The 9,309-nt window shown below is 44.3% G+C and overlaps 1 protein-coding gene across 1 annotated transcript in view; it reads right to left on the bottom strand.

Moving 5' to 3' along the window:
* Positions 1-9,309, bottom strand: part of RBKS (ribokinase) — a 39,657-nt gene that overhangs the window by 25,468 nt on the left and 4,880 nt on the right. Inside the window, exons 2-4 of the mRNA XM_018555606.1 lie at positions 8,413-8,545; positions 4,660-4,723; positions 861-923 (exon numbers count right to left, since the gene is read on the bottom strand). Coding sequence (XP_018411108.1) covers positions 861-923; positions 4,660-4,723; positions 8,413-8,545 — 260 coding nt within the window. The remainder of the gene's footprint in view (positions 1-860; positions 924-4,659; positions 4,724-8,412; positions 8,546-9,309) is intronic.

Raw genomic sequence — 9,309 nt, forward strand, 5'->3', positions numbered from 1 at the left:
TCATCCAAGAGAAGAAATTAAAGGACCCCCCCCCCCCCCAATGGGAAACAAATAACTAATTGAAAACTTGTGGGGTTTTAACCCTTTCATACTCCAAAGATGACATTAGATATGTATTAAAGTGGAAGTTTAATCTGCGTATATAGTATTTTGATTTTCCTGGCTTCCCTATCCCCGCTCATCAACATTCCAGTGACTTTCTTTAAATAAACCTTCCGTTTTCATGGCATACCTTAATTTAGACCCAGTGATGTAATTACTAGGTGTCTGTACTTTTCTGTACAATGCAGCCAGACCATGGCTGGTGGGAGGGACCAGCAGGGTGCTGTACATAGCTTCCTGAAAACATCATAGCACCCAGCCTCAGTATTCCCCTCAAGAGCCCTCAGCTCTGATGCAAGCAGTGGGCTGGCTCTTGGGAGGAGTTATGCAAATATCAAAATGCCTTGATGGGTGGATGTCAGTCTGGAGTGGGTGTTCCTAGGCAGGCTTCATTTGCATGCAGACTACCCTAGATGGCACCCACATGTGATGCTGAGCCTCCATGACTGCAAGAAATGAAATCCAATGAATGGAAGCGGCGGGGCGGGGCAGGGAGGGTCAGGCTGGGGAGGAAAGCCCTGGATGACTCTGGATATCCTCCAGCCAGGAAATAAGGCGAGCTCTATCTGCCTTGTGCAGCTTCTAATGTACATTGTGAGGAGCTCGCAGTGTGCAATGAAATCAGAGTAAGCCATTTCAGTCCAGGAGAGGAGCCCTTACAACTGAGGAAGGGAAGGCCGGGGGTTCAGGGTGCAGGTCAGTGCAGGATTTATTGTTAAGGTCTCATATAGGGTTATTGATAGGTAACGAATAATCACCTTCTGCATTGACGATGATGCTCGCTGCTCCGGTGGCCGCTGCCGCTGTCTGAGCCACGAAATCTGCGATGGGAAAGGTACATTAGTACGGAAGCACGCTTCCTTCATACGGCATGCAGTTGGACGTGCAGGACGACTATAATTGCAGTAATATTAAAACACGCGTCTGAGGTTGATCCAGAAATACTGAACGGACCACATCAAACCAGCGAGACTGAGCCAAGCAAAAATTAAACAATTTCATTTTTTTATAAATAGAAAACAGATGTTCTGGACGGATAAACGGAGATGGTTTTCTTTAACGTCTGAAATTATTTATATGAGATCATTTCGCCGGACTCTGCAACGTCCCGAGCTGCTGCGGAGAGGCCAAGGATCAAACTGACCGCACGTGGAGGAAATATTTGTCTGGTGACAAACGTTTCTGAGTGTCACATGCACCAGAGATTGTTGATCCAGGGAATATCCAATTGCCTTAGGGGATCAGGAAGGTTTTTTTTCCCCTTCTGGAGCGGATTAGAACATTCATTATGAGGGTTTTTTTAACCTTCCTCTGGATGAACTGTGGGCACAGGGTTCTGTTCATGGAGGTTCTCTGAATTTTCTTTTTCTTCTATTTATGGAACTTTTTGGACTCGTGTCTTTTTCAACCTGATTGACTATGTAACAATGTAACTGTTGTAGCAAATTGGACCATATGTTATAGGGTTTTTTTAACACCTTCCCCTGGATCAACTGTGGGTAACTGTGGGCACACAGTTCTGTTTATAGAGGTTTTCTATTTTATTATTTATTCATTTTTTTTCTCGATTAGTCTAACTCGATTGACGTGTGTCAATTTTTTTTCCAGCCTGACTGAATACCGTGTTTCCCCAAAAATAGGACAATGTCTTATATTTTTTTTTTGGCTCAAAAAAACACACTGGGTATTATTTTTGGGGTAGGTCTTATTTTTAATTTTTTTGTATGTACAACAATCCACACTTATTGATGTAGAAAAGTCTACATGTACAAAAATATGGTGATCAGGGCAATCAGGGGTGCCGTACCTTTCCAAGAGAATTTGCTAACCAATCGCTGGCCAGAATGAGCGAAGCACACTTTCACTATCGATTCCTCACAGGCGGAGTACATTTGGTATCACTACGCCTTTGACAGGAGGCGGCACTATAGAGGAGGAATCGGCTCATGCGGCTCTGATCCCTCCGGTGCCGTCTCGATTCATCTAGCGCTGGCTTCGTTAGCACCGCTGATTCTCTCCTGCCTCCCCCGCGGCTCTTCAAGTTCCCCCTTATGCCACCACCGGCCCTGGAAATGGTCACAACTAGGTCTTGTTTTCGGGGAAACAGGAGTCAGGATCAACCGTAAATGTTGGATATTACTATTTATATGTTTTTTTTCACCTTCCTCTGGATCAACTCTGGGAAGCCGCGGGCACAGGGTCTATTTATGAAGGTTTCTTATTTAATTTTTTTCCTCTATTGGTTGAACTCAATGTGCTTTGGTGACTCAATGGTGTCTTTTTATTAACCTGACTATACAAGTTGTTGTTTTTTTGTTTTGTTGCCTTTCTCTGGATCAACTCTGGGTAATGGGTTCTCTTTATGGAGGTTTTTCAAATGTATTTATCTTTTTTTATATTCTTGGTTGAATCTTTTTTCAACCTGACTAACAAGGTAACAATGTAACTGTTGGAGCAAATTGGACCATGTGATATAGGTTTTTTTTTTTACACCTTCCTCTGGATCAACCGTGGGCACAGGGTTCCGTTTAAAGAGGTTTTTTATTTTATTATTTATTCATGTTTTTTCTCTATTAGTTTAACACGATGACTTGTGTCTTTTTTTTTTTTCAGTCTGACTAACAATGTAACTGTTGGATATTTGTATTTATAGGTTTTTTCACCTTCCTCTGGATTAACTATGGGAGACCGCAGGCATAGGGTCTATTTATGAAGGTTTCTTACTTGTTATCTTTTTCTCTATTGGTTGAACTCGATGTGCTTTAGTAACATGATGGTGTCTTTTTATTAACCTGACTATGCAACTGTTTATAAGTTGTTGTTTTTTTTTGCCTTTCTCTGGATCAACTCTGGGTAATGGGTTCTGTTTATGGAGGTTTTTCTATTTATTATTATTTATTTTTTTACTCTCTTGGTTGAATTTGATGAACTTTTCTCTCTTTTCAACCTGACTAACAAGGTAACAATATAACTGTTGGAGCAAGTTAGACCATGTGTCATTGGTTTTTTTTACACCTTCGTCTGGATCAACTGTGGGTAACTGTGGGCACAGGGTTCTGTTTAAAGAGGTTTTCTATTTTATTAGTTATTCATTTTTTTTTCTCTATTAGTTTAACTCGATTGACCTGTGTCTTTTTTTTTTTCAGCCTGACTAACAATGTAACTTTTGGATGTAACGCTTTATCATTTTTTTGCCCGCCTCTGGATCAACTGTGGGTAAATGTGAGCATAGGGTTCTGTTTATGGAGGTTTTTCTATAGTATCAATTATTAATAAATGTTTTTCTCTATTGGTTGAACATGATGGACTATGTAACAAGAGCAATGCAAACACCTGACACACGAACTGTATACAATATATATATACAATTCCAGAAAAAGCAGGACATAGGGTGCAGCAGGGCCAGGCAGCAAAGGGGAGAGGTACAAGGAGCAGCCGTATTAGGTGGGTAACAGGAATCAGGTTCAGGATCAGGTTTGGGTTCAGGATCAGGATCAAGATCAGGTTCAGAATCAGGTTCAGGATAACAGGTTAAAGGACAGCAGTCATCGAAACAGGGCACACAGGAATAATGCTGAGGCGCATTTAGCTTCCTGAGGACCCTCCTGCTGGTGGACACTGGAACTACATGCTTCAGGTCCAAGTACCACAGTGCCACCAGCAGGTGCTCTGGTTCCTGTCATGGCTCAACTGTGAGTAACAGTGGGTGTAGGGTTCTGCTTATGGAGGTTTTCTATTCTGTTATCTTTTTTCACTATTGGTTGAACTTGAATGATTTGTGTCTTTTTTCAACTTATGTAGCTTTGTAACTGTTAGATATAACCATTTATAAGTTTTCTTCGTCTTCCTCTGGATCAACTGTGGGAAACTGTGGGCATAGGGTTGTTTATGGAGGTTTTAAAAAAATGTATTTTAATATTTATTTTTTTCTCTATTGGTTGAACTTGATGGACTTGTGTCTTTTTCTTAACCTGACTATGTAACTGTTGGATGTAACTGTTTATAAGTTTAAGCCTTCTTCTGGATCAACTGTGGGTAATGGGTTTTGTTTATGGAAGATTTTCTATTTTTTTTTTTTTTACCCTATTTGTTGAACTTTATGGACTTTTCTCTTATTTCAGGGCTGGTTCACACCAGCTCCAGTGCGTTCCATCACCATTCTCTTCTGGAACGCACTGGAGCGCAGTCACCCTGCACAGGTAGAGAGAGCAGCAGTGACCGGTCTTTATTGCAGGAGGGGGCGGAGACAAGACCAATCAACCTGCACAAGTAAAGAGAGCAGCAGGAACCAGTCCTTATTGCAGGAGGGGGCGGAGACAAGACCAGTCACCCTGCACAAGGAGAGAGAGCAGCATTGACCGGTCTTTATTACAGGAAGCTCTAAGTCTCACACTGGACTACTGCACAGATCTGGAAGAAATACACAAAGCTCACCAAGATTCCAGGAAGAATACACATGCCTCTTGTATGAGGACAATATTTGCTTGTCCCAGAGTTCAGCCTTAACATTCGTACATACTTTGAAAGACATCCCTTTACAATCACAGCTCTCATTACCTGTACACACATCATTGTTCTTAAAGTTCTCAATGTAATTGTTCCCAAAGGAATCTTCTCCAACCTGCAAAAAAAAAACACAGACTGAAAATAAATCTGGAGTCAGTTGACCAGCACAGACAATGTACATCACTAAAACTGAAGCAGGATAATGAGAACCCCGGCAGATGTCTCTGTTCAGATGTAGAGACGGCCGATTAACAACACCATTGTAAAAAAAAATTGATACTATGGCAGTCATGAGCTTGTTGTAACACACTGATTGTCACAAGGTATGGAACCAGGCCCGTTAAGACAAAGGGTTAAAGGACAACTTGTACCAGGAGTACAAGTGTATGTAAAGCGTAAACGTTTAGTTAAACGGGTGGATGGGTTATCACCTCTGCCATCTTTTTATTAAGGTTGGAGATAAAAGAGAACTATGGCTAAACCTTTTCTGGCTTTAGTTCTTCTTAGGGTCACTGGAGTATATTTACTAATGTCCTCCATGGATCCAAAACTCAGCATATTAAGGTCTATTGCTCACTATGTGCTGACAGAGCAGACCCGTGCTGCAGCCGGGAAATATCCCGACAATATTGTCGGGATCCACCCCTCCCCTGCCTGATTGACAGCTGGCTCTGCCTCTCTAGAGCCAGAGCCAGCTGTCCCTCCAACGAGCACTGGAGGATTGGAGAGGGGAGTGGGGAATCCCTGCGGGGTTCAGTGACTGACAGTCACCACTCTCTACAGTGAGATGATCGTGAACTGAGTGATCGCGGTTTGTGATCGCTCAGTTTTCAATCAATAGAGCCGATGCGTGACAGCCGCAGTGTCACACATCAGCTCTAACTATGGTGATGAGTGCATTTCACATTCCCCATAATTCTCCTCTAAGTAGATTTGCATTGGCATGCAGACTGCCCTTGGTAAAGCCCACACATGATGCTGAGGCTCCATGATTGCAAGAACTGAAATCCAGTAACTGAAAGGGGCGGGCCAGGGACAATCAGAGTGAGGAGGAAAGCCCTAGATGATGCTGGGCGTCCTCCAGCCAGGAAATAAGGCGGGCCCTATCTGACTTGCTGCAGCTTCTAATGCACATTGTGAGAAGCTCGCAGGGTGCAGTGAAATCAGAGTAAGACATTTCAGTGCAGGAGAGGAGACAACTGTGCAACACTGAAGGGAAAGCTGGAGTTCAGCTTCAAAGGACTTTTTTACGTTTTAAAGAAGAACTCGGGGCAAAGTGTTTCTTAACCCTTGCACTGGGGCTACCACGCACTGCAAGGGTTAAGTGCTCATTTTGGTCTAGATGCAAAAATAACAATGCTCCCCAATCCTCTGAGCCGGGTTTGCTTTTAGACCGATCCTTCCAGCCGCTCTGTAGCGGTCTAAGGTCCCAGAGTCATCACGCCCTGTACATGCATTGGATGTGAGGACACTGAGGGACACATCATCGCTGCAGCGGAGGAGGAGACAGGCCGGAGGGACCGGAGTAGCAGCCAGCCACTCCGAGGATGATGCAAGTACAACAGCCAGCCGGCTCTGAGGTTCAGGTGAGTATAACTTTATTATTTTTGCACCTAGACGGAAATGAGCATTTAACCCTTGCAGTGCTGGGCTAGCCCCACTGCAAGGGTAAAGAAACATTTTCCCTGGAGTCCTCCTTTAAATATAAATTCATTAATTGGGGGGATTTTTTCTTGCAGGATTCTTCCAGCAGAGAGAATGCAGCAGCTCAAGGCAAAAGTTCCAGGTGGAGCAGTAGGGATCTAATAATAGCGGCCCGAGGTGCTGGATATAGACCTGTTTGTTGGGAGTCGGGAATAGATGGTGAAGCTCGGCTGTGGAATTCTATAAAAGAATAAACACACATCTTCCAGGAACGGCCGGAGCAAACATTGCTGGGAAAAACACTGCTATCAAATCATCCTGATTAATGCATCCACTGCCATTTGCAACATCGCAGGGGGGCGGATGTGAGGCCGATGAACAGCTCACCGTCAATAGTGACTAAAGGGAAGCAATTGTGTGACTCAGATGGAATGATTTGAAAGCGGACCTGTACTTAAAGGAGACCTGTCATGGCAGAAATGGGTGGCCTGCCGCTGTTAACTTACTTCTGAAAATGGTAAAGGCCTAAATGTGAATTGAAATCTGATTTCTCTGCTAGGAGTAAAATGGAAGGGTGTGTAGGCCCCATTTCTGTTTAAATATGGGAAGATGGTATGGACAATGTGACCTTAGTTTCCTCATCTGCTTCCCATAGGCTTACTCCAACTTTTTATTCTACACCGGATTTATCAAACACTACAATTTTTGTTTAACCGCTGACCATACATAAACGGCCGCACGGGCGTCTTCTAGATGCGGGTGGGCCTTTTAAAACGTCCTTTGTGCCCGCTCGTGCGCTCTACATAGTGTGCACGAGTGGGAAACTGTCAACATTTGAAACAGCCAGCAAAGGCTGTTTACATACATGTGGTCTGGTGTCTGTAGAGCTGCTCGATCGCTTGTATGTTGTGCTTTTGAGCGACCCTCCCCCTCCACGATCCCAGGCTCCCTGTGCTTCGTGTGGGTCTGGTACCGGAACTGTGGCTCTGTGCAGGGAGATCGGAGGGAGATCAATACGCGATCCCCCCTCCGGTGTTGTGAGTGCGGAAGTGATGCCACATTCACATCACTTCTGCATTCAGCTGTCACTCTCCAGCTACAGAAGCCAGAGAGAAGCTGGTGAAGCAGATCTGAGCACACCACAGCCATGCTCCTTATATTCACCTCCCGCCACACCAATGGCTGTGCCACTTATATTCACCTCCCTGCACACCAATGGCCGTGCCACTTATATTCACCTCCCTGCACACCACGGCCTTGCCACTTATATTCACCTCCCTGCACACCAATGGCCGTGTCACTTATATTTACCTCCCTGCACACCAATGGCCGTGCCACTTTTATTCACCTCCTTGTACACCCACGGCCTTGCCACTTATATTCACCTCCCTGCACACCCACGGCCTTGCCACGTATATTCACCTCCCGGCACACCCATGCCCTTGCCACTTATATTGGCCTGACATGCCAATGAGCAAGATGTCGCCATGAACCTTGCGCAAATTTCAACACCGAGCTTACAGGTTTGGATTCCTGGCCCTGGTGGGGGAACGGAGTTGGGACAGCACAGCGAAAGTAAGTACAAGTGGGCTGAGGGCTGGGATTTAAAGAGAACCTGGCACATTGCCCATTGCAAGATCTCACCGCCCTTGTCCCTGAGAAATCCAAATTAAGTCACTTGGTTTAACGCTCCTACCATAAATAAATACATCAATTCTGATTGGACTGCCCCTTTAATATTTTTTTTGAATAATGTTCTTTTTCCTGAACATGAACACAATACAGCACATAAATACACTCAGCTTAACCGCCATCATGGAACATCTAGCTCAACGATGGGTCACCACCTTGAGTCTATTTTTGAGCGCTGTTTCTAAAAATGTTCTGGCGGTGATACTACGACTATAACAGAACCCTCTGGTGTGAGTTCAGGGAGTAGGAAGCTTCTGTAATCATTAATCTTGTGGAATATTACAATGGAATGTAATCTTCATGGCACAGTTATTTAATACTAAACAGGGAAGGTTTTATTTAGTCTTCGGGCTGAAGGAATTTCAGCTATGAATCTAAATCATCACACGAGTATTTCCTGCTTGTGTTGCTCACAGACAGAATCTGACATTTTAGGGTCGGTCGGTGAGGTCGGAGAGAGCTCCTTACCTTGCACACCATGGCGGTCCGTGCGCCTAGCCTGGCCGCCTGTATACACTGGTTTGCTCCTTTCCCTCCGAACCCGATGAAAAACTTGCTGCCGTGTATGGTCTCTCCGGCTTTAGGTAGACGGGGAGTCACACTGCAAATAATACAGGAGTGACACAAATTATTATTATGTAGGAAAACATGGTGGATGTTAATGTGATGGCTTGTCAGGATGAATGGAACGTGAGGGACCCTTTTTACATATAGAAAGAAACTTCTTGCACTCCTTACCAGATGCCCCAATGACAGAGGAGGGTGCATGTAGTGACTGCGGATGGCACCGCTGGTTACAGGAGCCTTTTTACAGACACCGATTATGGAGATTTGGCGCCTGCAGGGCACACATGGTACAATCCCACCAGGTTAGATGCACTTCTCCAAATCAAATAAATGTAAAGGTGAAGTTTATTCTGCTTACATTTTGCCTTCCCTGGTCCTCCCTCATCAACATGCTAAAGAATTGTTTGGAATGGCCATTGTCATTATATATTGTATTTTAGATCTAGTGATGACATCACTGGGACTTTGTGCTGCTCTATGCAATGCAGGCAAATCATTGCTGATGGCAGGGGGCATGCAGGGGGCTGTACATAGCTTTCTGAAAACACCACAGCACCCGGCCTCATTACTTCTCTCAAGAGCCCTCAGCCTCAGTGCAAGAAGTGGGTTTGCCCTCAGGAGCAACTATGCAAATTAGGGATGCACTGATATCATTTTTTCCAGACTGAGTATGAGAGTACCGATACTTTTCCTCCAGTATTCGCCGATACCAATTACCAATACCTTTTTTTAGTGTAATGCACCATTTTTTCTAAAACAATACAGACTATATTTTGGACAGGTAGTGTGAGTGAGTTT

Source organism: Nanorana parkeri, unplaced genomic scaffold (assembly GCF_000935625.1).
Source record: "Nanorana parkeri isolate BGI_ZX_2015 unplaced genomic scaffold, ASM93562v1 scaffold204, whole genome shotgun sequence".
Taxonomy (NCBI): domain Eukaryota; kingdom Metazoa; phylum Chordata; class Amphibia; order Anura; family Dicroglossidae; genus Nanorana; species Nanorana parkeri.